Source organism: Pongo pygmaeus, chromosome 5 (assembly GCF_028885625.2).
Source record: "Pongo pygmaeus isolate AG05252 chromosome 5, NHGRI_mPonPyg2-v2.0_pri, whole genome shotgun sequence".
NCBI lineage: Eukaryota > Metazoa > Chordata > Mammalia > Primates > Hominidae > Pongo > Pongo pygmaeus.
Window position 1 is genome coordinate 167,251,208 of NC_072378.2, and position 27,187 is coordinate 167,278,394.

Consider the following 27,187-nt stretch of genomic DNA (forward strand, 5'->3'; position numbering starts at 1 on the left):
GTGCCCTTAGAAATGAGACCCCAGAGAGCTCATTCATGCCTTCCATCAAGTGAGGACACAGCCAGGAGATGGCTATGAACCAGGCAGCAGCCCTTCCCAGGCACGAAATCTGACACAGCCTGGATCTTGGACTTGTGGCAGAACTGTGAGAAAAAAGTTTCTGTTGTTTAGAAGCCACACAATCTATGATGTTCTGTGATATCTGCCTGAATGAACTAAGACACGTATCGCATCATATTACAGCATACTGTTCTGTTCTGTTCTATCTAGGTGATAATACCAAAGAAAATTAAGGTTAAGATAAAATTAAATTAAATGCAATTGTGTCAGCTGCTATGAAGATGAGAAATGGCTGTGTAAATGCACCTTAGGAAACCACTGTGTGGGGGACGTAGTGGATGCTGCCCTGACCGTGCAGTGCCAATAGCTCTGCTGCCACAAGCCCATGGGACCTTGGCTTCTGCACACACCTCTGTGGGGGGCTGAGCATATGCAGACGGCTTTGGTGACCTGAAGGCCTGGCAGTCAGAGGCTCGATGATGCTTTGTGTTTGATGCAGTGCAACTGGAGGGATTTTGAAGACTGAGCTGACAGACACACTTTAGCCTGAGACTTACCAGCACTGGAGAGTGTGGGCTGTGCTAAACTCAGTCTCCCCCACTGGGCAGCCATTGCCTGAGACTTCCTTTCTTTACCCCCAAAAAGGCTATTGAGCCTGAAATTATATCCCGAGCAGTCTCCCGGATGCAGAATAAAAGTCCTTCTTCCCACAATATCTTTTAGCTTTCAAAGGTTTAATTCATAGTAAAAAACAGGCTTCCATGAGCCATTCTGTTGCTAAACTTTTGGGGGGCAAATTTTTACAGTTAATTACTCCACAAATAAAGGAAGAGAAGAAAACCATAAATAATAATAAGAAAAGTTAACCACACTGATTACCATAATGGGCATGGCTCCCCAAAAGGTGTCTTTTTATTCTTCTATACTCAAGTATTTTTAAAAAGACTGATATGGTTACTTAACTGACTTCCTTAATAGAGAATCTTTGTGCAGAAAAATCTTAAGCCCATTACTCTTAAGTACTTACACTGCACAGGTATTAAAGATGACAAGTAATGAAAAAAATCTATTTCCTCCTTTTTGAATATCTGTAATTCAAGAAATGCAACTCTGGTAATAAACACATAGAGGACTCCACCATACAGAGGTGGGTGTATCTGTAATGAATCAGATGCCTGTTAGATAAGGGTGATGTTTACCTGAAATGCAAGAGACAGAGTGAGATCGTACCTTACAAAGGGCTTGAGAAAGACAGAAGTCAAAGATGGCTTAAGCAGCAGACATTTTCATTTTGTTTGTCATCTTATGCAATTAAATGGGAAATGAATCCCTTGAAGGTAAACACCTTAAGTACAATGAGCAGGGATGTAGCTTCTTGCTGAAGAAATGCAGGGAGTCTGTCATCTGGTGAGGATGGAGCTGGCCCAGGGAGGCCTGGGGACCCTGGGAGTTATCTTGGGATAAGCACAGGATTCTGACCTTCACCACTTCCAAACAATATGCTTTTGAGTAACTTTGCTGCCTTGTGCCTTAGTTTCATCATTCGTAAATAAAGATGATGATTTATAAAAATACAATAATAATAACAGTCCTTCCCTCTTAAGAGAGGGCAAAATTGTGCTTAGAATTTTCCTTACTTTTTTCTCCCCTGGGAATCTGAAATCATCCAAATGGGAATCAAATGACATAAATGAATTACCATATTATGGAAATACAATCTGTTCAAGCTACCAGATTGATCGGAGCTGAGTTTCTGAGTGACTCAGTGCCTTCTAACAAAGCATCTCAGCATAAGAGAGGAAAACAAATAAAGAGGTGCTGAAAATAACATTCTGGGGTTTGGAGCCAGGCGGGCTAACTCCGAGGAGGTTCTACTTCAAGATGCTGTCATTGATACCTGTCTATGCGGGTCACACTACATACAGCTCTGCATTCCCAGTGCCTCTGCAGTGATCCCATCTTACAGGACGTGCTCCACTGCTTACAGGAAGGACAGAGGGGTCTTTGACATGTTGCCAAGCTTGGACTGTGCTGCCTAGGCCCATTCCAGCATCTCCTGACTGCCGTGGGTGCCGTGAGAGTGACCCACCACACAGCCGCCAAAAACACACACCAGCATAATCATCAGTGACTTGACTTGCTTAAACAGAGAGATTCTGCTGGAATGATTTTATTTTCTCCTTTACAAACAACTGAACACAGCTTATTTCCTTCCAGGAAGGGAATGCATATCTCCTCTAGGCTGAGAAAGTTGACTTGCAGGGAAAGTGCTTGAGAACTAGTTAGGCATGAAAACCCAGGTGCAGTCCTATCAGAAAAATCATCAGTATCAAGAAATATTTCACGTAAGCAGCTCATTCCACATTGTGAAGAGTGCCTACCCAGATGAAGGAATTCCACACGGTGAGTCCTCCTGCAGCAGGGCGCGTCTGTGTTCTCCATGCAGGCACCGGCCACCTTTAGTCATGAACGTGATCACAGGCCTTTCATATTGTAACTGGAGGTATTACAGCTGAACCAAGACATCATTCTTTCTAACCAGGTGGCATCTAACTTCCTCCCCACATCCCTACTCAGCAGAACTAAACAAAACCTCAACCAGGAAAGTCCTAACACAGCTCCAAAGCCAAGCAGTCTTCGTGGAGAAAAGGGCTGAAGGTGAACACAGCTTACACTTCCCGAGACTTTGCTTGAGCCGGCAGCACTCTGCACACTCTAACAAGGGAGAGCCTCACATCGGCAATGATGTGGGGCAGTTATCTATTAATACATCCTATCCCACTTTCAGCAAGGGGACACTGAGGCCAGGAGAGGCACCCCAAGATGACACAGCTCGTGGGGTTAGAGCTGGACTCAGCTCCAGGGTCTGGACTTGGTGTTCCTGGCCCCTGTATCAGGGATTCTCCATGTTGGCAGTGCCCTAAAGACACTGGCAGAGGCAGCTTTCATCAATTCTCACGCTCAGACCGATCAACTTAGAGTCTCCCAGAGGGGTCCCAGGCATCAGCATTTTGTGAAAGTCCCCCAGGCCACTCCAGCTTGCAGCTGAGGATGAAAACTACTGCTCCATACAATACAGCCCATCTCTTAAGGTGCGTGACCAGCCCTGTTTGATGAAGATGAGGCTTGGTTCATTCTTGGTCTCACGGTTGGGAATACGTTTCTTTGCAATACATCCTTTTAAATCAAGTTCCCTTGCAATACGAAGTGGGGATATTACCCTTTGGAATTCATTTTATGTGGAATGCACTATATAGAACTGTTACCTGTAATAACTCCACGTTGAGTCATGAACATGGAAGCTTTGTCAAGTTAAAGGAGTCGAGCACATTTAAGGCATCCTTAAGTACTGGAGCGACAGGCAGCACTGCCAGGTCAGAGGGAGAGGAGCAAGGTTGCGAGTGCACCCCAGCAGCATGGCCCCCTCAGCAGCTGCACAGATGACCTCCCTCAGAAATGACCCGCCCCCTCTCTAAAGGAAAGAGGCGGGTGCCCAACGCTCCAAACTTGTTTGGAGATCAAATGGAGCCATCAGAAGCCATTATCCTCCGAGGTGAGCTGGAAGGAATCCCACTGACAACCCTCACTTCCAGGCACAGGACGATCAGCCATGGTTTGGAGAAATGAGCTGGAGTTTCAAAATGACTTCTGCAGGTCTCCCACCCCCTTTCATTTTTCTTTTTCAAAACATTTGACTATTCACGTGCCTGGCATCCTCCCTGGACGGCCGCCTGGGCTTTCGGGGTTTTGCTGTCAGCACGTGGAGAGCATCCCTGCGGCTGTTACCATGCGTTCCTTCTCTCTCCTTGTCATTCTTCAGGATGATTAATGATCTCACAAATCAGGGATATTATGAGGGTGGAGAACGGGTTAGGAGATACTTGAACAACTTAGGCTAATGGAATGCAGAGGTGTTAGAGCTGAGACAAACTTGGAGGTCCCTTGAGTCAACTCTCTTCTTTCACAGATGAGGAAGAAACAAGAAACTAAGGTTTTGGGCCAGCAGGTGTCCTTGCCCAGGCTAAGTGCTACTTAGTACCAGTTAGTGCTAGTTAGTACCAGGCCTCCTCTCCACATAACTCTGCTGCATCACGGTTAGATCCAGGGACCTAACCTACTTCGAAGTATGCAAAATATTATTTGCAAAGCTTTTCTATTTTTCTCTTCAGAAAATAAATTCCAATGAAATTTTTGGAAAAAAAAATCTATTTTTTAGTGATGGATCATTATGGAAAGCTGAAACCATATAAGATGTAAAACAATGATTAGTTGTTCCTTAAAGTTGACTTTTAAGGAACACAAGGAAACAGAAATGTTTCTATTCTTCTATGTTTATATGGCTTTTTTTTTTTTTTTTTTTTTTTTTTTGACAGGGTCTTGCTCTGTCACCCAGGCTAGAGTGCAGTGGCACAATCACGGCTCACTGAAGCCTTGAGATCTTGGGCGTAAGCAATCCTCCCACCTCAGCCTCCCAAGTAGCTGGGACTACAGGTGTGCGCCACCGTATCCAGTTAATTTTTTGACTTTTTAAATTTTTTGTAGAGATGGGGTCTTAACATGTTGCCTAAGTCTTGAACTCTGGGGCTCAAGCAATCTTCCCACCTCTGCCCCCTAAAGTGCTGGGATTACAGGTGTGACTACCACAGCCAGCCACATGGCTCATTTTCATAGTATAAAAATAACTTTAGCTACTCAAGCATATTGTTCCAAAATATTTTAAAAATAACTTTATATTACAAAAAAATCAGATATATTTTATTTCTGTTGAAAACTTGCAGTAACAGAGTATAGGGAAGAAGACAACAGCTAGCCCCAATCCTGTAAGTTGGCCCTTCACTTTGGCATGTTTGCTTCTGGCACAATGTCCATCTCGTGTGTGTACACACAAATATACACACCTCACTACTGCTCAAGTCACTCTTACATTTAACGATACCATGATTATTCTGTACACAGAGTTTTATGTCCAGCCTATTCCACGTAACCATGGATCAGGAGCCGTTTCTCAAGGACACCGTGGATTGGATTATAAACAGCCGTGGATACTTGCATCAAGGAGAGTGAAGTCATCAAGATGGAGAGTTCTGCACTTGAGCTAAGAGGCCAAGGTCAGCCCTGAGGGAGTCCAGGCTTAGCGACGACTTAAACAGAGAGCAGCTTCCCGCTCCTCCATTCCACCGTATTCCCACAGAGCAGAGCGAGCAGGCACAGATTCCAGCTGCACTCCCACTTTGCCTCCCTTTCCTTCAGTGGCGGGGGGGAGGTGAGACCAACTTTGAAGGGAAAGAAGGAACCGTTAACGCTTGAAGGAGAAAAGAAGCTCTTCTGGGTCACTCCTGGTGCCCTGGAGAGGTGAACATGGAACCGGCTGATGGACAGTAGGACAGTGTGTGGCCGAGGACAGGCTGGAGAGCTTCCCGCATCCACCTGCCTTTGTCTTAAACCACAGGAAGATGCCTCATCTGTGTTTGAAAGAAAACCTCAATGCCTCGAGGATGAAAGAGTGGGTTTTAGGAAAGGAACGTATTATCCAGCAGCTGTTCATTTTAAGAATAACAGCTTTTTGGAGATATAATTCACATTCCATATGATATGCCCATTTAAAGTGTACAATTCAATGATTTTTAGGATATTCACAGAGTTGTGTACCATCAGTGGGTTTTAAAGCATTTTAATCACACCAAAAGCAGCTCCAGACCTGTCTGCACTCAGTTCCCACCTCTCTCACCCCCCAGCCTAGGAAACCACTCATCTACCTTCTGTCTCTAGGGTCTGCCTCTCCTGGACTGTCACATGAGTGGAATCTTAACCCGTGCGGCTTGGTGCCTGGCTGTTCCCGCTGAGTACACTCTTTCCAGGCTTCACCCATGTTGGAGCGGGCACCAGTACTTGATTTCTTTCTATTGCCCAATATCATTCCATTGAATAGATAGACACTTTATTTTTCCATTTCCCAGACAGTGGACATTTGAGCTCTTTCCCTTTTTTTGGCTACTGTGAATTGGCTGGTGCTGCCATGAACACTCCTGTGCTAGTTTCTGTGTAGACAGCTGTGTTCATTTCTCTTGGTGAACCGCCTAGGAGTGGACCAGTGAGGTCGCATGGTAATCTCTGGTCAACCTTTCGAGAAACTGCAAGAACAGTTCACTGTGTTGGCTTTCAGATGATCCTGCACTAATAGATGTCTAATTTAACTTCCTATTTTGAAGAGATAACTGAGATAACTGTAACTGAAGAGATATAGGCCAATGGAACAGAACAGAGCCCTTAGAAATAATACCACACATCTACAAACATCTGATCTTTGACAAACCTGACAAAAACAAGAAATGGGGAAAGGATTCCCTATTTAATAAATGGTGCTGGGAAAACTGGCTAGCCATATGTAGAAAGCTGAAACTGGATCCCTTCCTTACACTTTATACAAAAATTAATTCAAGATGGATTAAAGACTTAAATGTTAGACCTAAAACCATAAAAACCCTAGAAGAAAACCTAGGCATTACCATTCAGGACATAGGCATGGGCAAGGACTTCATGTCTAAAACACCAAAACAATGGCAACAAAAGCCAAAATTGACAAATGGGATCTAATTAAACTAAAGAGCTTCTGCACAGCAAAAGAAACTACCATCAGAGTGAACAGGCAACCTACAGAATGGGAGAAAATTTTTGCAATCTCCCCATCTGACAAAGGGCTAATATCTAGAATCTACAATGAACTTAAACAAATTTACAAGAAAAAATCAAACAACCCCATCAAAAAGTGGGCGAAGGATATGAACAGACACTTCTCAAAAGAAGACATTTATGCAGCCAACAGACACATGAAAAAATGCTCATCATCACTGGCCATCAGAGAAATGCAAATCACAACCACAATGAGATACCATCTCACAGCAGTTAGAATGGTGATCATTAAAAAGTCAGGAAACAACAGGTGCTGGAGAGGATGTGGAGAAATAGGAACACTTTTACACTGTTGGTGGGACTGTAAACTAGTTTAACCATTGTGGAAGACAGTGTGGCGATTCCTCAAGGATCTAGAACTAGAAATACCATTTGAGTCAGCCATCCCATTACTGGGTATATACCCAAAGGATTATAAATCATGCTGCTGTAAAGACACATGCACACATATGTTTATTGTGGCACTATTCACAATAGCAAAGACTTGGAACCAATCCAAATGTCCATCAATGATAGACTGGATTAAGAAAATGTGGCACCTAGACACCATGGAATACTATGCAGCCATAAAAAAGGATGAGTTCATGTCCTTTGTAGGGACATGGATGAAGCTGGAAACCATCATTCTGAGCAAACTATGGCAAGGACAGAAAACCAAACACCGCATGTTCTTACTCATAGGTGGGAATTGAACAACGAGAACACTTGGACACAGGATGGGGAACATCACACACTGGGGCCTGTGGTGGGGTGGAGGGACAGGGGAGGGACAGCATTAGGAGATATACCTAATGTAAATGATGAGTTAATGAGTGCAGCACACCAACATGGCACATGTATACAACACATGTAACAAACCTGCACATTGTGCACGTGTACCCTAGAATTTAAAGTATTAAAAAAAAAGTTCACTCTAAAAAGCATGGGTTAAATTATGTTACAATTGATAACACTGAACTAAAAACTCAAGTGCCTACAATAAACTAGAATGTCTCACCTAAGATAAGAATTACTGGGACATCTTGTTTGAAAAGTCATATATCTAGGCCTTGTTTCTAAAAGATGATGATTCAATAGGTCAGGAGTGGGGCCTGGATCTGTATTTATAACAGTACCCTCCCCGCCCCCAAACACACAGACAATTCTAATCAGGTCTAACCAAAGTGGTCATCTTCTGCATTTTCTTACCATTGGTTGTGCTGATAAATGTCAACCAGATTTCTCTCCCCTATAGAATTTTCACCTTAAGTTCCATGGACCTTCTAACTCACTTGGAAGAGCTCTTTTCCTCCTTTGTATACCTAAGTGGTTTAAAGTCTGTACATATTGGTCTATGCATTTTTTGTCCTTATTGTTGGTGACAGGTCCTTCCCAACATATATCTCATTTCCTTAGCTAGACGGCAAGTGACTTGAAGGCAGAGAATGACATATTTGTACTGCTCCCCTGCCTGTAGTTGCTGGGGACACTGTTGCAAGACCTAAAAGTTCAAGTGCCGCCTTGACATCTCAGAGCCTCACGGGGCCCCAAGGCCTCCGCATGAGCTCCCTGCTCTGCCAAGTGTGCCCCCCGCCCAGAGAGAAAGTCTCCCTGCCCAGCTGGTTTCCCCATAAGCTGGACCAGCTGCCCCCATCCAGCACCCACCCTAAAAGGCTTCAGTTCCCTGCCAGCCCACAGAATCATTCCAACAAGCCAGCCACACCTTCTGCAGGAACCAGGGGCCACGTGACCCTCCCGTTCCTAGGAAGCCTGCCTCTCACCGTCTCGGCACCTAAGTGCTGCCCCTGTGAGGCTCTGTGTGGCACGGGGTGCCCTCCTCCCCAGGGGGTCAGTTTATGTAACTAATAAGCTGCTGTCAGTTCATCTGTCCAGTGCCCGGCTCTGTGTGTTCAATCATCTTATGCTGTTTAGGGCAGGGGGAGGTTCCCTCTCTCATCAACAGAGTGAATAGGAGGTGATCAGAACAGATACAGTAGGTGCCCAGCTAGTGACAGGCTTAAAGACTATGAGCCTGGAACAGAGATTCTGGATCACATTCTAACTCTTAATGCTGCACTAGGTGCTCATCCCTCACGTGCAGGATGGGCGTGCAGAGGAGCTGGGCAGAAATCAGTATTTCTAATGCCCAGCCACTGGGTCAACAAAGGAAAACAACCCAACCCAATCATGAGTCACACTGTATTTAAAACCGAGTGAGGCCGTCGGCCGGCCGGTATCGAGGCTGGTTTTTCAGGCCCCATCCAGCCCGACAGCCTGCTCGCAGCCTGCTGCTCTGCTTTCCAAATGCCGCTCCATGCCAGAACATATGTGGGAGAATGGTACTTACGCAATACAGCTCTTCTCTGACAATTGTGGAAACTCTGCAGGGGTATTTTAAATATTCATGGAAATGTTTATACAGTTTATTATCAATCAGAGAGTATCAATCAGTGCTCATTTAGAGACATCTTCAGAAATCGTGAACATTAAATGGAATGAATATTTCCTCAAATAACGGAGTAGAAATTGCAGTTACCTGTCTCCGAAGCAGCCGGCCGTTCTGAAGCCCTTACCTTTTAGGGTGGCTTTCTTAAGGACCTTCATGGCATAGAGCTGCCCAGCGTCGGACCCCTTCACCTTCCTCACCAGGAACACCTTAGCAAGAGAAAACGGAACATCAGAAACCAGTAAGACTTCAAACTCGCTTTCCATATTGGATTTGACAAGGGGATACACAAGGAAGTTTAGAGCATTTTCAATAAAACAAGTACACTGTAGAAAATTTAAAATTTTCTCCAACGTCAAGCCTGCTGGAAAATGCTCTAAGTTCCTATGGCTCTGCGGCAAACATCACTATGTGTCTGTATGAAGAAGCGTCGTTTGTTTTTGGTATCATTAACTTTGCATTTTATATCAGAAATAATACCACCCCTTGTTTTGAAGACCAGCTGTTTAGAAAAACAAACAGGAGTTTTAAGGGAGATCCTTTGGTTTCAGTATCCCTCTGTAAATCCCTACTGAGAGACCACGCTGAAAGGTATTACCAATCACACAAAACAGGCTCTATCCGATTTTCAAGAAAAGCTACTTTCTCTTACTTGAACTGTCTTCACTCAAATTTTAGCTGTGAGTAGCTTAAGAGTTCTTTCTAACTGGCTCTTAAATATACTTATGGATATTTGGCAATGCTTTCTGAAATACATTTTGATGTGTATCACTGAGAAAAACAACAAAAAAAGGTCATTGAGAGCTTGAGTTTAAATTTGTATTAGTGATTTTTTAACAAACTTAGTAAATAAAACTGGAGTTCCTTTGTATAAAAAAAACTTCCACGCAAATTAAGAAAATAGTACTTGATTTTCCTAAAAGTGTTTTCCAATAGATGCAAATATCTGCTTGCATGATGGAGATGACACAGGCACACGGCGCACTGGTGTGGCTGCCCACGCGGTATGGCTGGAAGGCCAAGGTGGGGTGGCTCCTTCCCAAAACGTCACCTTTACTAAGCCTCAAAAAGCCAGAAAGACTGGCCACTATAGATGTTCTAGTTCCATGGAAACTCCAGGTGGCCCACGTGAGCATCCGTGTGGAGCAGCAGCCTCACCTGCCATGGGCAGAGGGACGTGACTGGGACCTTTGCCCTCTTGGCTCCCCCCGAGACTGGAGAGGCAATGTCTAGACACTTACCGAGTGCAGGGGCTCTAGGAGCACGGGCTGCTGGGGCAGCCAAACTGGAGGGAGACCAACCAGCGTCTATTCTAGAGGCACAAATAAAGAGGGACCGGGAAGACACAAGATCCCAGCACAGGCATGTGGATTCACAGAGTTGCTCTATCAGTGTCATGTTCTCACCATGTGCCCCTGAAGTGATTCCTGACCCCACTGCTGCCCTGCCATCCATCCCGATCACTGTCATTATTGAATCACAGCCCCTCCCCAAGTGGGGAATCTTCTAGACGATGTCCATGGGAAAGCACCCCAGCACCCCTACCCAGGGTACAGGACGGTACAGCATCATCCTGTGCGATGAAATGCTGCCTCTCGGACACGATTAGGTCCCAGGAAGTCACAGGCAATTAGAAAGAGGCTTCCCTCTTCTCCTGGGTTATGGACTATACCGTCACCGACAGTTAATATTTATCTTTGGGAGATGTGTGGAGTGGGAGTGTGTGTGTGTATGTGTGTGTCCCCAAAGCTGGATAAACAAGCTTGTGGTGAAGCCCTGGGGTGATAGCTGGGGCATCAACCTCACATGCACTGTGGTGGGAGACACAGGCACAAGCCCTTCTCCGGGCTCAGGGTCCCATGGCTGTTGCTGGCAGACCCACTGTAGCCCTGGAAGTTACTGCACATGGAAGGACTCTGCCTCAGGGTGTTCCCTCTGTGCAGTGGGCGAGCTTCCTGACAGGCAGGTAGAGATGTGAAGGCAGTGGTCTGAGGACAGGATTTTTGCAGAGAGAAAAACATTAGTGCTTAACTCTCGAGATCTTCTGCTTTGAATCATGGGAAAGTCACATGCCATGCACAGTTTTAGCTTCCATCTGATGCAACTCCTTTCATTTCTCCAGCCCGTCGGTGTGCGTAATGATCCTAGGTTGACTTGATTAGCAGTGCTGTAGAGATCAGGACCAGCCAGGACAGTGCAGGGAGGAGGCAGGCGCAGCCCAGGAGTCCAGGAGCTGGGCAAGGCTGCGTGAGCATCCCGGTGCCGGAGAGGCCACACTGGCAGAGAGGAACCTGGGTCCCAAAAAAGTCGGAGGGGGTGTGGAACAAGGGACAGTTGTGTTTGTGGCAGGGACGCCACATTTTCCCGGCATCCTGCAGGTAAGTTGGGCAGTGTCACCAGCGAGGGCAGGGGTGTGCCTTCCTGGCCCAGGCAATGAAGAGCAGGTGCAAAACGTTCCAGCTGCCACTCCTTGCTGTGGCAACTGAGGACACCTGGTGCGCGACAAACCGGGCAGCCTGGTCACTGAGTCACTGTGTGGAGGATGGAAGCCTTGGGTGGTTGCTCCAGCCCATGGTGGACTTTGGTAGGGTGACAGATGAATCTATCCATTCCATTACGTTGAAGCTGACATGTTAGCTCCCAAAATGAGGCATTCTTATAATCAGAAAACAAAGGGCCAGGTTCAGTGGCTCACACCTGTAATTCCAGCACACTCGGAGGCTGAGACAGAAGGATCTCTTGAGGCCAAGAATTTGCAACCAGCCTGGGCAGCATAGCAAAACCGCGGGTCTAGTAAAAATAAAAATAAAAATTAGGGCTGGGTGCGGTGGCTCATGCCTGTAATCCCAGCACTTTGGGAGGCCGAGGCGGGTGGATCACGAGGTCAGGAGATCGAGACCATCCTGGCCAACATGGTGAAACTCCGTCTCTACTAAAAATACAAAAGATTAGCCAGGTGTGGTGGCGGGCGCCTGTAGTCTCAGCTACTCGAGAGGCTGAGGCAGGAGAATGGCGTGAACCCGGGAGGCGGAGCTTGCAGTGAGCCGAGATTCCGCCACTGCAGTCCGGCCTGGGTGAAAGAGCGAGACTCTGTCTCAAAAAAAAAAAAAAAGAAAAGAAAGAAAGAAAAAATAAAAATTAGTTGGGTGTGGTGGTGCGTGCCTGTAGGCCCAGCTATTCGGGAGGCTGAGGCGGAAGGATCGCTTGAGCCCAGGAGTTCGCAAACAATAAGCTCCCTCTTTCAAAATGGGAGGACTGTGAAGAAAAAGGAGGCAGGTACATGACCGATTTGTGTTTGGGTGGTCCAGTCTTCGCAATATCCTGAGTGGGTCCGTACTTTCTATACCTCTGCACTCAACCCCTAACCCATAAGAAGTACGACTGTATAAACTCAAAGAGCAGAGAGGAAGCCCCATTCCACTCAAGTCTGAACTGAAGACCAAGTCCGCATGGGGCAGCTGCCAGTTAAGATTTGATTTAAATGATGTCAAATTTTGCATAAGTGTTGACACATGAAACTTTTCTCTCCTGTATGTTAGGCCTTGAAGACGAGATGACTGATGGTCATGGCTGATGTTCATGCTTATCTGTTTTGAAGAGAGAACCCTACTTTTGTTTTTTAAAAGAACGGAAAAAACTCCATCCTAACAATGTCTGCCAGGCTTCTCTGTGGTGCCAGTTGCTGCGAATTCCTGCAGTAGGTGCTGCCTGACTCGCAAGCACAGGACCCAGCGGAGGGGAACGGCACCTTGAGACGAGCAGCAAAATACAGCAAAAATGCAAAAATGATTTCGGTAATGAGTGCAGCAACTTGCTGGTCTGCGACAGGGATCTTGACCCTTGGGCGCTGTGCAGTTTCCTCTCCCTCTCTGCTGTCATTCCTGTCATTGAAGATCAATTTTAATGTAGTGGAATTTAATAAGTTCCAAAACAACACTGTAACCTTGAGCTAACGCAGGCACTGGGTCTTTAATACTTAACCCAGTGGGCGCTGTGTGTGCCCCCTCATTTCATTTTTAGAACTGCCTCTCCAGCAGCTTGGCGTGCTGCATTGCAAAGACGCTGTGAGAACCGCGACCTGGCAACAGGTGCGATGTCACTCTGAACTGCTTCATGATGTCATGGATATCACTGTGATCTGCTGATTCTCTCAGCAGAATTCTCAGCTCTCTCTCAGAACTGGAGGGTTGCTGTTGGGCTGCAAAATCCTTCGAGCAGGAGCCAAATGCCCGTGTGTACTTCCGCGGACTATTGGGTAACAGACGCCCCCAAAAGGAAGACACTTAAAGACCTGTTCTTATCATGCTGCCAGCAAAGTCAGAGAAAGCAAGGATTTTTTAAAAACTTTGGTTTGGTTCCTTTTTAGAATGCAGGAATCATAACCTACAGTTCATTCCCCAGAATATTTTAAAGGAAAAGAGGTTTCCTATCCTATTCCGGGCACTTATGCGAATAGGGGAGCTCCAGGAGCAGGTGAGGAGGCGGGACCAGGGCAAAGCTGCTTTCCCAGCCCCGGGGTGGTTCCCACACCTCCCTCCTCTAAGCTCGCAGGGAACACTGTGTCTGCACCCCTCCTTTCAACACTGAACAAGCTTCACCATCTTTCATTGCTTTCCTGATTCAGGCTTTAAATTGCTTTTCATTCTGAGGATAAGGCTGTTTTCTGTGCTTTTCTCTGGTCCGAAGCACCACTCATGGCCCTGCTCTCTAGATAGCAATGAAATCATGATGGCTTCGCCTGCAGGACTGAGCTCAGAGCTCAGAGACGCTTCCCGCTGGTGGTGAATGTGGCTTCTGCCACAGGAACAAGCTTATTACGGCTGACCAGGCAAAGAGCAGTGGCTTCGGAGAGCCTAAGCGGCTCACACAGGCAGGCAATGGGACAAGTCACTCAAATGGCTCCTGGCGCAGTCTGAAGTCAGGAGCTGGCACCAGTGCAAAAGTCTAAAGGGAAGAAACTGCATGTCATACATTTCTGCGTCTCCAATGTCATCATTAAATAAGAGAAAGAAGGGAGTGGCTCAGTGACAGGCAACTATGAGCCCTGTTGAAGGACTCGGCTCCCAGGCAAGGCCCGTCCCGGGACACTGCATCCAGATTCACACCAGGTCTTTGCTCTTTGGAGCGGAGGCAGGAGGTGGAAACCTGAAGAACAGGTGCTTTCTGCAGAATGAGAATATTCAGTGTTGTCCTTCTGTCCCTGGTAGGTGCAAAAGGGAAGACGACTCTTGCATAAGGTTGTGTTATTTGCATGTGGAGAGGAGGAATACAGTAACATGTGGCATTAGAACACACGGCTTCTCACCCTCTTGTCATCAGTTTTGCTTAAATTAAAAACACTCACCACAAACAAACCTATGTGGACAAATATAATTTGTATCTGTGACTCTCTAGTGACTGATACTAGCTCCAACCTTCCCTGGAAATGTCTGAGCAACACTTTCGAGAATAATATCTCTTCTTTCCAGAGTCCAGCTCGCATCAATCCATGGAGCAGACCTAAGCCTCCCTTCCCATGCCAGCCCCAGCCTGGACCTGCTGCCCCGCCCCTCACACCAGCTTTGGACAGACATTACTGGAGTTGGCCCATTCTGTAATCCCTGGAGTTCAGACACCCATGGGCGCTGCCACTGCCTCATCCTTCTCTTTCCGCTACCTACTACTGTTCTTGAAACTTTATTTTTTAATTCCTCATATAATAAAGACACAAGTAAAGATAAAATTAGAAGTGGTGAAAGGCTGGGAAGGAAAGGGACAGAGTGTTATGAACATTATCATTCCAACGGGATTCTGCCAAACACCATGATTTCACTTGTTTTCCAAAACATGTTTTTTTAAAGCAAAATTAAAATTCAAAATTGGAAATCTGAACGAGGGAGCTGGAAAAGCCTTTCTCCTTTCATCTTTAATACCCCAGTTCTGTGAGGAGGACATTGGTAAGATTCACTCTGTAACAGAGCCGGTCAACCAAAGCCCCCCAGACACTTCCTGGGCCGCTCCCACGGGACGTATTCCAGCACTCCTTCCCTCCAGATAAAGATGATTCGGCTGATTCTGTGCTTCCACAGGTGGAATCTGTTCTCAAGAAACAACACATGGGCAACACCCTTGAAAGGTGGAAAAAGGAAAGAATGCTTGCTTGTCTCTGTTTTCAAATCATGGAGAAAATTATTCTCCTCTCTCTTTTTTCTCTACATTTCTAATTAATAGTGAGGCATTCCACTATCACTAGGCAGGCTCTGCCTTCTGTGATTTTGTGCTTTTTGGTAATGGCTATTAACATCATGAGAAACTGAAATCTTCATCCCCCTATTTCATAAACACCATATCAACTAGCCACATTAAATAGATATTTTTGTAGGCCCAAAATATTGCTGGTAATTTCCTATGGTTTAATCTAACGTATTTTGTGTATACATCATATAAACACATGTTCCTTCCACATTACCACGTACAAAAGAGAAAAAGAAAAGAAAAAGACATTCTACATTACAAGCACGACAAAAGATAAATTTTGCAAACAATCCAGTTCATGCAGTCTATAGGATTATCCAGAACACGAACGTACTATTCATTCTACACTTAAATTAACAGGAGCCACATGAATTTTGGCACAAAGTCACGTGAAGAATGCAAAGATTTGGTAAATGTCTACATACCACACAAAAATAGTTACTTTAAAGAGCCAGGCTGTTCTGCTTACATGTAAGGAATGGTTGGCTTCATGGTTTATTTCAGGCCCTTATGTTCTAGAAATCAAGTTGTCAGAGCCTATATATTTCTAACAGCTAACCCAAGGAAGCAGAGAAATTAGCATTGTGCTGGAATAAGTCACATGTCATCATAATTGAAAAGCGTTATTGACATCTTGTTGTATGTGATGTGGCATTAAATGAAGAGCCAACTATTTCTCATTTCCTGAAAGAAATTAGCTTTTATTGCTGCAATTTGAAGGTGAAAAAAAAGGGAAATGAACAATTCCACTGCACAAATACATCTTAGGCAACTGCTGGGTGGGATTCGTGCCTTATTTACTCCATGGAACAACTGTATAAGGTAGGTTTTATCCTCTCCATTTAGTGGGTGGGGAAGCTGAGGCTTCATGAGGCAATTGTGCAGGGTGAGGAGGGGAGCCAGCTGCAGACCCCAGCCTTCCTGGCTCCTGTGCCCAATCCAGAGGAGTGGATTTTTTTCTTCTTTTTTTTTTTCCTTGTTCTCTTATTTTTTCTTTCTTTGGGGAAAACAGCTGCTAGAATGCACTTTCAAAGATACATTGGCTCAGGTCAATAACCTTCCTCACCTTGGTGATGATTTACCAAGAGCCAAGGGAGGCTCTAGAGAGGGAGCAAATGTACATGTAACAGCTCCAACGGCACTGTCGTTCTCACCTGGCACAGCCCAGCCCTGTGCCACTGGAATTCTGGCTGTGCAAAGTGAGGCCCTGGTTCTGACCTGTCCAGGTTCCCGGGATTGCAGCCCTGCAGGTGAGGACCGCCTGCAATTTTCATCCAGGGGGGCTCTGCCCAGGTGTCCTTTGTGTTCAGTAATGAGACTCAAGAGCCAGCCAGGGCTGAACTCACCTTTCCATAGGATCCTTGTCCTAAAACCTTCAGCAGCTCAAACTGGGAAGGGTCTGCCTTCTCAAAGCCCTCCTTCACGTGATGGCTGATGTCTATCTCCTTCACGACGCCTTCTTCCTGCAAGAGAGCAGCACGGGTAAGAAACACACCAGGAGGAGTCCCTCAGAGTCGCTCACAGCTTCCTCCCTCCCTGACTTTACCACGAGCTGGGTCTGTTACAGATTTTAGCGCTGGAGTTTAAAAGTGGAGACACCATTTAGTTTTTGGGTTTTTTTTTTGTTTGTTTTTTTGTTTTAAGATGGAGTCTCACTCTGTCTCCCAGGCTGGAGTGCAGTGGCTCGATCTTGGCTCACTGCAACCTCCACCTCCCAGGTTCAAGTGATTCTCTTGCCTCAGCCCCCCCGCCACCACGCCCAGCTAATTTTTGTATTTTTAGTAGAGACAAGGTTTCACCATGTTGGCCAGGATGGTCCCGATCTCCTGACCTCGCGATCTGCCTGCCTCGGCCTCCCAAAGTGCTGGGGTTACAGGCATGAGCCACCGCACCCAGCCCATTTAGTTTTATGGAATCACCTTGGTGACGTGTGTGGTTATTGTGTGCACCCTGTGGGCCTTCATGGTTTCTTTTCTCCATGGACTTTTGTCATTTGGTCTTACTAGGACCTCCGAAAAATCTAAGGGTACTCTCAATGAAATCCATTCTGCTCCTTAACAGTCTGGGCAGAAGTTCTGGTACGATGAATATAGCAACTATGGAACAAAATGACACCAAAAGCATATTGATGGGTTCCTAGATGGAGAAGTGGTCTGGAAAATGCAGACGGCTTGTCCTCCTTCTCCTTCTGATTCACGCTATCCCTGGTATGTTTGTCAAAGCTAATGTAAAGAACCCGTCATTGCCATCCTATAGATTATATTTCAGAAGAAGCAGTCAGGTAAGATTTTCCACCCGCCCAGAAAGCAAGATTTCCCTGTAGGAGAAAGAGTCTATAAGTGAAAACACTGACAGAAAACACTACAAATTTTCATCCCAGAGCTTCCTGTCCCCAGAGTCACATGACTTCCCTTGTAAAGGGGTAGGCCATCTGCCCAAGTGCCAGGCCCTGGAAATGGAACACTGGAAAGGAGGTGTTTCTCCCAACACGAGACATTCGAGCCCAACTGTTCCTTGAATTTATCTCTGTATTTCTCTGAGATTTCTGTTCCACTATCTATACATTCGTACACCCTTTTCTACAGTTTTAGCTCGGGGTGAGGGGCTGAAAAACTTCAGAAACTGCTGGCTAAAATGCGCATCCAAAAATAGCCACCAGGAATTGTATGCATAGTGTGCTCTGGGAACCAGGGGCCTCTCATTCATCATTGCTTCTTTTCATTAAGAAACTGTGGAGATTTTCTCCTGAGACTCAGATTACACATTAATAGCTGGAAGTGATAGAGGTGGGTTTCTCATCAAGGACTGACTTTGAAGCCAAATACTTCCACCCTCTGTTTTACTCTAAGAGTGAAGACTTTCAAATGAAATCACAATAGCAATAACTTATATGACAATGTTTGAAAAATTCAGTTTCTTAAAACAGTTACTTATAAATCTTGCTATTTTACCTCCATGTCACAAATAGAGGCACATGTAAAAGCAGATAAGGTGTCTAAGCCGTGGAAACTCACAGCGGATTAGAGGCCTATGCAGTTATCTATGGCTTTTCCATTCTCAGTTAAAGGAAACACTTCCGTCTCCATATCTTCAAGGATTATTTGCTATTTTTGTAAAAACAGTGGTTTTCTTTTTGTTTGTTTGGGAAAACAATGAGTATAGCCAAAATTGACTCTGTTTAATCCATCCTGAGGTTCATATGAGTGCAGTTGGAAGATACAGAATTACAATTTTGTTGCTTCATAATTACTTCTTGAATGAGTAAGTAAAAATGCTAGAGGCACAGCCCAGCCAATGGGCATTATATTTAGATGCTAATTTGTGAGCGGACATCACATTTTAAGCCCTTCCTCCCTTCAAAGCACAGGCTTACTAAAATTGCAGGACCATGCTAGCCACTAGAGACTGTGCAGCTTTTGTGGTGAAATCTCCTGGTTTATGGGAAGGGACAGAGAAAAATGAGGCCCTCAGGGATCCACGTGTGTCACTGCCTGTGAGAACCACTACCTTCCACGCGGCTGCTGGAGGTGGCTTCCTGCACAGAAAACAAAGGCAGGAGCCCAAGTTCAAAAAAATTCATCATGGAAACATATATGCTATCTTTTCCCGTCATTGACCTACTAAAGGAAGAAAGAAATTGCAGACGATTTGTCATTTAAAGAACAACAAAATACTCCTCTTCTGTTACTAAAACACTTTCCTCACAATGGGTCCATTAACATCCTCTGCCTACAGGACTAGCATGCGCATGAGTCATCCAAACCCCAGCCTCCCTCCCAAAATAGCTCCCATCATGCAGCTGTGTTAATGCGACGCCCACACTATGAAAAAAGGAATCACCACCAAAGCACATCCTTCTGTGACTTCATTTTGGTAATGTGAGCATGGCAACGGCGACACTGCAGAACAGAAAGTAAAATTCAACACTGCCCAGAGGTGTGGGGCAGGCGAGGCAGGAGCTGGCCAGGGAGGCTTCGCACTGCAGCTACCACCCTTTCCTGGGGCATGTTTCCCAGCCCTTGTGTATGTTTCCTAAAGATTTCCAGTTCCTTCCTTTTCTTCAGCAGCTCTTTGTGGAGGGTCTGATACCCACAGCTGTGGTGAATGAGCTCATGCAGTCCCATGGGTCCTAGTCCCCTTCACTGCCTTTGTGGGACTGGGCTCTGAAGCAAGAGTGACAGCATCCAGGCTACCTGGATGCCACCTGGCCATGGACGCTGGCACCTCAGGATTCCCATGGGTGTTCCCCTGCTCCCAGTCAGCCCGTTTTTAGGCTGGCTTCACGCCTTCCTCAGCACATCCGAATTGCCACCCCCTGTTGCCTCCTGCCTCCCCGGTGCACGCCACACCCCCACCTCTGTTGCAGAAGTTCACCTTCTTGAGCCATTTCTGTAACGTTTTGAATCAAAGCCTTCGACGCAGATATCTCATAACATTTCAAATTTTGTGCAGATTCTTTCTGTCAAAGTATTGAGAGCAAATGTACCTGAAGTACATGCATAATTTCATCTCCTAAAATGACACAAAAACTCCAGTTTTCTTCCCTAATAATATTGCAATAGAGTTAATTTCTCATTTCAAATCGGTAAGGTTTTTAACAGCAAAGCATCTGAGGCGTCAATGGAAAAAAATCCCCAAGAGTATCACCTTTTAGACTTCAGAGTTCTGCCTTCACAGTGACATTTTAGCTTGAACTTGCTGGAGGATGCTTAACTTTCTTTTTCACTTTCCCCAAAACGAAAACAAAACAAAACGAAAAAAGATCTGGTGTTCTATGGACTCGGCACACACTCTGGGGTCTGTGTGAACAGGAAACAGCCAGATGAAGCCCCAGCACCATACTCCTGGGCACTGCTGATGACGACCATCTCTGGACAGCCCTGGTTTCTGGATCCCTTCGTGACAACCGCCCTAAGGGGCAACTAGCATGAAAATGTTACTCACATTTCATTTTGAAATATGTGCCTTTTCTGTTTTACGAGGCAGGTAATTTTATCTAGAGCTTGATGAGGATTTGCATGCAATCCCTTAGGAAGATCAAGTCTGTTCCTGAATCTGCTGCATCCATGGCAGAAGCATGTGGTTTCCAGCACAGCTCCTGTAAACAGTATTTTTAAAGCTAACTTGAGAGCTTTGGGAGGAGGAGCTGGGGCTGTGATCAGGTGCTAGCTCCATAAGCAACGATTCCAAACATTTTGTAACATGAGAAAGAAAAACTAGAGGTATCAACTGTTTAAATGATGTTTGAATGTGACAAATTGTGACAGGAATTTTTAAAATTCCTGCAGAACTGCACTCAAAATTCCAGAGACTGCAGGAAGTCCTGGGCAGGTATTTCAGCAGCTGCTCAGAGTGGCTGGGAAGTGGGAGTGACAGGGAGAAAGATGAGGGAGGTCGGCCACTGTGGCTCTCCATGCCTCTCTCTGGGCCGAAGTCACCTTCTTAGGTCATTTCCTCCATTCTGAATCATCTGCTCTTCATGTCATTAAAGGGATAATATTTATAGAAAGTGCAAATTAAAAGTTGTGGATTATTAATGATAAGGACATAGGAAACAAAATAGGCAAGGGTTCACATTATTTCCAAAAAAGGAGAGAGGTCATTCTAGAAATCGCAGATTCACATGTAGGATATTAATTTCCAGAATAATAACAGAATATATTATTACACAGGTGGTTTATGAAAATGTGGAAAAGAATATATCTCCGACTCACAGGTCCCATCAAGCCAGCACTGTTCTGCTGCTGACGGCATGAACAGATGAGCAGGTGGACAAGAGCCTGGCTTTGAGGACAGCATTGGTGGAGTCCCTCCTGAATCCCCGGTGACAAAGAGGCTGGCATCATATAAAGGCTTAACGACAGAACACCGCATCGCAAGTCATTCTCTCAAGGCACAAAACCCAGACACACCTGCCCAGGAACAGTATCGTGTCCTGGAGGTTCTGAATGTATGAATGTTCTATGTTGCCCACCTGCTTCAGAATCACCCCAAGGAACTTGTTAAAATGCAGATTCCAGGCCCTGGGCGAGGCCTCCTTGGTCTGGAATCTCTAAACTTGGCTTCACCTAGAATCTGACTTCCATTATCTCACCAAAAGTGCCCTTCTCAAGTTATCCAAATCTTACCCATTGCTAAATCGAGTGGCCAAATTTCCATCCTCCATAGCACCGGGCATGGCTATTCACCCCTCTCGCTTGAAACACTCCCTTCACCTGGATTCCAGTACATCCTGCTCCCCTGGGTTCGGTTCTACCTACCCCTCTTTCTGTGTCTGCCAAGGTCACCTTTCTCCTGGGCATAGTCCCTGGCCTTTTGTCTCCATGTAGTTACCCCCTAGGAACCTCGTCCTGTCTCAGGGCTTTACAAACTATGTAAATAAACACTGACAACTCTCAAATCTCAATCTCCAGCAGGGGCTGCTCCCAGAGGTCCAGTTCTAGAGGCCCATCACAGGCAACTGTCCTGAGTGTGTGCATGTGTGTGTGTGCAAGTGTACATGTGGAATGCATATACGTGAGTGTGTGTGAGACAGACAGGTCCTGTTCTGGCTTTTTCTTACATTGGGATGGAGCTCCTTAAAGTCCCAGCTTTATGCAGGCAGTGGGGCAAGAGGTCTGCCTGGGGCCAGCCCTGGGATTTGTCACCAGTTCCCCTGCCCTGTGAGGCTGTAAACAGCCAAGCTCAAGTTCACCAGGTTGTCACCTGGCCTCCAGGAGAAAGCTGGCTGTAACTGTCTCCTTCCTCGGGTTCCCTGCTCTAACACAGGGTTTGGCCTCTGTGTATTCCTTACTCCCCAGCTCACTCACACTTTTAAACATTCTTAAAGGGATACTTGATCCAGGACTTTCAGTCGTATTTCACATGAGGGCTGGCCACATGTAGTCTACCATGCCGCTAGAATGGAAGCTCAGGAATGCTTTTAAAGGAAGAGAAGATCCACTAAATGGCTTTTTAGCCTCTTCCAGAAAAGAAAGACAGCCGCAGACTTGCTGAGAAGAGTAGAGGGGAGTCTGTGCAGGAACAGCCCCCGGAGAGCGAGCTCCATCTGCGGCACGACTCCTGATAGCTCGTGGGTCCTCGGCCTTTGGTTACCAGGAAAGCTGGCTGCACCAGTGAACACATGCCACCCATGACAAAAATCCTCCAGTAGACCGTTTTTGTAATTACTAATATGAAATAAAAATAACTAGACATTTGAACCAAAGACTCTAAGAACCAGAAGGAACCCCCCATGTTAGCAGGTTGGGCATCTTACTATTCAAGGGACCAGAATTCAGATCACCTGAGGTCCAGGACCCATGCTCCTGGCAACGCTGCTTCCGTTCCAACCAGGGCCTAGGACGTTTACAGCAGTAACGGCTCGTGAATTCTGGGGCCTTCTCTACTCTTTAAACTGCCCTTTCTGCGTCTCCACAAATGAGTCTGCTTTTGCTGGTGTGAGCAAATGTGAAATGAAAGGATGGGACCAGCTGCATTTGTCCAATCAATTCCTTAGGAAACCATTTCTACAAAAAGTTTCCCTTCCATTTCTAAAAAGCTAAATATAAGTGAGACATTTAGTACAGCAGAACCAGTACCCTCAAGAATGGAAATCAGGCTGGTGATATGGGCGCCTGCTGGAATCTAGGTGACACAAAGACGGCTTAATTTAAGAGGAATAAATCTGCCACAAAATCATAGGAGGAAGGGAAGCAGCAGAAGGAAAGAGAAAGGAAAATACCGGATGCCATGTCAAGATCGCAGATAGAAGCTCTGAAATTTCAGGAGTGTGAGCCTATCTACTTGATACAGGGCAGGCCTGCTCAGCGAGACAAGGTCTCCATTTCAACCCTGGTCATTTTCAGAGTTTGAACTGCATCTGTTTGATACAATGTTCAAATGGATGCCGCAGAATCCGCGGAGGGAAAGCAATGTGCAGGAACAGGGCTGGGCTCTGTTTTCTCATCCATCCTGGAATATGGCTTTTTCTTTTTCTGACCAAAGAAAGTGATTTAGCATCCAAGAGTGCTCACTGCAGTCACCGCATGCACAGTGACAATCTAGGAGTGGGGTGGCTGCTTGGGCTCCTTTCCTCTTCGGGGAGAAGTCTCCGTTAAGCTACTCACTGAAGCTCCTTGGAACTGAGGCTGGGCTAATGTAAGGTTCCCAGAACACAGCAGCACTGAGTGGACAGAGATTATGCGAAGAAAGGAGGAGAAGCAGCAAAACCAGCCTTGGCATTTCTCTCCTTTCTTTTCTCTTTCTATCCAAACTTGCCTTTCTGCCTCCCCACCCCGTCCCTGTTCATTTTAGTGACTGAGGAGAGAGGAACCTACCCAGGATGTTTCCTCTCTGGTTTTAATTAAGCCCTGCTACCTCGCCACTGTTTCTGCCTTTGCCTTCGTTGCCTGTTGTTCCCGTGGATCATTTTCCCTTCCCTTCTTCTCAGCCCTCAATCTGCTGGTATTTTTATAAGTCACAGTCAATGCAAATTGGACTCTGAAAGTTGTGCTTATAAACGGTGACTGACAGATGGAGCGCCACCACTTTTGCAGGGGCCTCCTTCCCACAGAAAAGACTTGCAAAGAGTGGAGAGCCAGGGCTTCCTGCACACACATGGGCTCCCAGTCCTGACATCGGCCATTCTGTGGGTGTGCTCCTTCTAATAAATCCTCCAATCCTTAACCTCCCTGGGAAACGTCAGTGTGAAGTCCTCACGGAAGCTTGGGGTGTTGGTGTCTGACAATGTGTTTTAGGTATGGCTCCATGACCCCTTCCACTTCATCTTGAAAATTATCTTCAATGATTTGCTTTATGAAGACTCATTACTAGCATCGGGGAATGAGACGGTAGCTACTGACTGACATGAGTGTATTAAGATGCACGGGAATGATCTCCGAGAAGCCTCACACTCAGGGCAGATGGAATATGAATGCAGGTTAGGTCAAGCTGCAGTGTTTCCTCGTGGAAAACTTAAGATGGGACCATCTCCGGTCTGGGCAGTGGGATGAGTGCCTAAAGGGGCTGAATACATCTGTATTATTTAGCACAACTTTAAAATAATGCCAGGTAAAAACCCACAGAAGGTGACAGTGATACCAGGACGCATGCCTGGTGTGCACCAAATGGGACATTATTTATGCTAGTGTGTCACCCTGACTTGGAAAACTAACATTTTTTTTTGTCTCTGAGATATATAGTATGAAACTGCACCAAGAAATGAGAGAAAACTGATAACACAGGATTTAAAATCACAAGTGTTAAAACCTACATCATAATAAACTGTCATCAGTATAACCAAGAAAACTACAGTCATATCCCAGTGAGATCTATTGGGATAAATTTCCTATTTCTTTAGCAGAAAAGGGAAAATAGAAATTCTACAAATATCATCTTCTCCCACACTCAATTATCTACATGTTTCCAATGTGATCTCCTCATACTTTTTCAAAAGCAACATGTTGGTGAATGTTTGGTCAATACCTCTACCAGAATAAGTTGATGGCTGCGATGTTTCCATTAAGAAGAATAAAAAATGCTGAGTCAACTAGGATGTAAAGAAAACGCACATCCCAAGAGTGCCCAGCTGTTGGGGACCCTGAGCTGGTGGGCTCTTCTCACACAAAGTTAGTTTCTTTTCTTTTCTTTTTCTTTGAGACAGGGTCTTACTTTGTCACCCAGACTGGAATGCAGTGGCATGATCTTGGCTCACTGCAGCTTCGACCTCCTGGGCTCAAGCGATCCTTCCACCTCAGCCCTGCAAATAGACAAAATTAGTTTCTATTTCAAGTGTACTGAGCAAAAACGCAAGGCTATATTGATCAGACCGTTCAGATGCCCAGCAGAGGAACGCTTGCTGGGGTAAGAGAGGCCGGTGACGTCCGTCCTCCTCTCCAGCAGCTGAAACGGGAGTGTGCACGGGGCCAACTCACTCTACAGCGCTGCAACACCACCGACTTAAAGGAAGGCAGTTTGGGCTCTGCAAGGAAAAGCTGCTTAAGTAATGGATTTTTTAAAAATGGTTCACCAAATCCATGGCAATCAATATCACAGCTGATGGGGTGATGGGGAAAGTCTCATCCCCAAAATGGTTCTGAAAGGTCGGCCGCTGAGTCAGCGGCTGAGTGCCCACTCTCTGGCAGTGGTGCTGGTGCCCAACTGGTCATGCACGGTGTTTGTGATCTGGATGAGAGCTGGCAGAGCAAAACTGTTAGGCTGCAGATCAGGATGAATTATTCAAATTGATAACATCTTAGCAAATGGAGAGGATGTGCTAAAGGATCAGAAGAGGCCATTCTGGAGGGCAGAGTGATGGCGGCAGCTGCTTAACCCATGGCACGTGTGCAGCACGAGGTCATGTTTTCAGAAAAACAGTAATTGTGCCTTATATGGAACTTTATATTAATTGTGATAGAGAGTAGTCAGCTGCAATGCAGGAAAGGATTGAAAGAGTAACTGAGTCCATGTTTTAGAAAAAGAAATACCACTGTGAGTGGAAACACACCTGTCCTATGGGGCAGACTGGCAGGCCCTGAACAGAAAGCCTGCTTCTATTCTGTACAAATTCCATGGCTGACCAATAGGCATAACGTGCACACCTTCTGACCCAGGGACCTTAAGTCATCAAAAACATTTACACATAGAAAGCTGTAACATCATTTATAACAGTGAAGAAATAAGAAACAATTGAAACGTCCAGCAAGTGGGGAAGAATAAGGAAAATGATGATCTATCCACCAAATGAAAGTTTATGTAGGCTTTCAGAGTGATTGCGCTTTTTCCTATTACTCCAAAAAGATGAAATACTTACATATAAAGTAACAACAAGTCTAGTATCTGTGTGTCAAAAATTACGGAACACTATTGGAAGAAATGAGACATGCCATGCTGACAGCTCAGAAGAGCCAAAATGGTAAAGATGTTAATTGTTCACAAATGCACCTGTAGGTATAACACAACTCCCATCAAAATATGAGCAAGGGTTTTTTTAAGTATAGATAAGTTTATTCTAAAATTTCATGGAAAAGCAAAAGACCTATAATACCCAATTTTGAAAAAACACTGAGTGGGAGGAGTCTCTCTACAAATGCTAAGGTTTGCTACATAGCTACAGTAATCAAGACGGTGTGCTATTAGTGAAGGGGTAGACACACAGATCAATGGAATGGAATAAGAGGACCTAGGAATAGAAGCATTCAAATATACCCAGCTGCTTTTGGAAAAGCAATTCAACAGAGGAAAGGCAGCCTTTTCGACGAATGACGCTGGAGCACTGGACATTCATAGGCAAAGAAAAAAAAAAGACATTTAACCTAAATTCCATCTCTTACACAATAATTAACTGAAAATGGATCACAGACATAAATATAAAACATAAAGCTACGAAACTTTCAGAAGAAAACATAGGGGAAAATTGTCCAAACGTAGGGCTAGGGAAAAATTCTTAGACATGACATCCAAACCATGATTCATCAAAGAAAAAAGTGATAAATCAAACTTCATCAAAATTTAAAGCTTTTGCTTTGCAAAGACTCTGTGAAGGAGATGAAAAGACAAGCTATAGATTGGGAGAAAATGTTTGTAAACCACACATCCAACAAAGGTTCTGCATCCATAATATATAAGGAATTCTCCAAAGTCAACAGTAAAACAAAACAATCCATTAGAAAATGGGGGAGACAAGCAGACACTTCACCACTGAAGACACAGATGACAAATAAGCACATGAGAATTTACTCAATATCATTAGTCATTAGAGAAGTGGAGAGCTGCAATAAAGTATCAGTACATACCCAT

The 27,187-nt window shown here is 45.3% G+C and overlaps 1 protein-coding gene across 4 annotated transcripts in view; it reads right to left on the bottom strand.

Moving 5' to 3' along the window:
• RPS6KA2 (ribosomal protein S6 kinase A2) overlaps positions 1-27,187 on the bottom strand; it is a 444,300-nt gene that overhangs the window by 100,568 nt on the left and 316,545 nt on the right. For 3 of the 4 annotated variants that reach the window (XM_054491090.2, XM_054491089.2, XM_054491092.2), the window contains 2 exons: positions 16,756-16,872; positions 9,303-9,384 (listed from right to left, as the gene is read on the bottom strand). In XM_054491090.2, the coding sequence (XP_054347065.1) occupies positions 9,303-9,384; positions 16,756-16,872 (199 nt within the window). Of the gene's footprint in view, positions 1-9,302; positions 9,385-16,755; positions 16,873-25,060; positions 25,144-27,187 lie in introns of those variants that run through there. The other variant, XM_063666829.1, reaches the window with a different exon arrangement.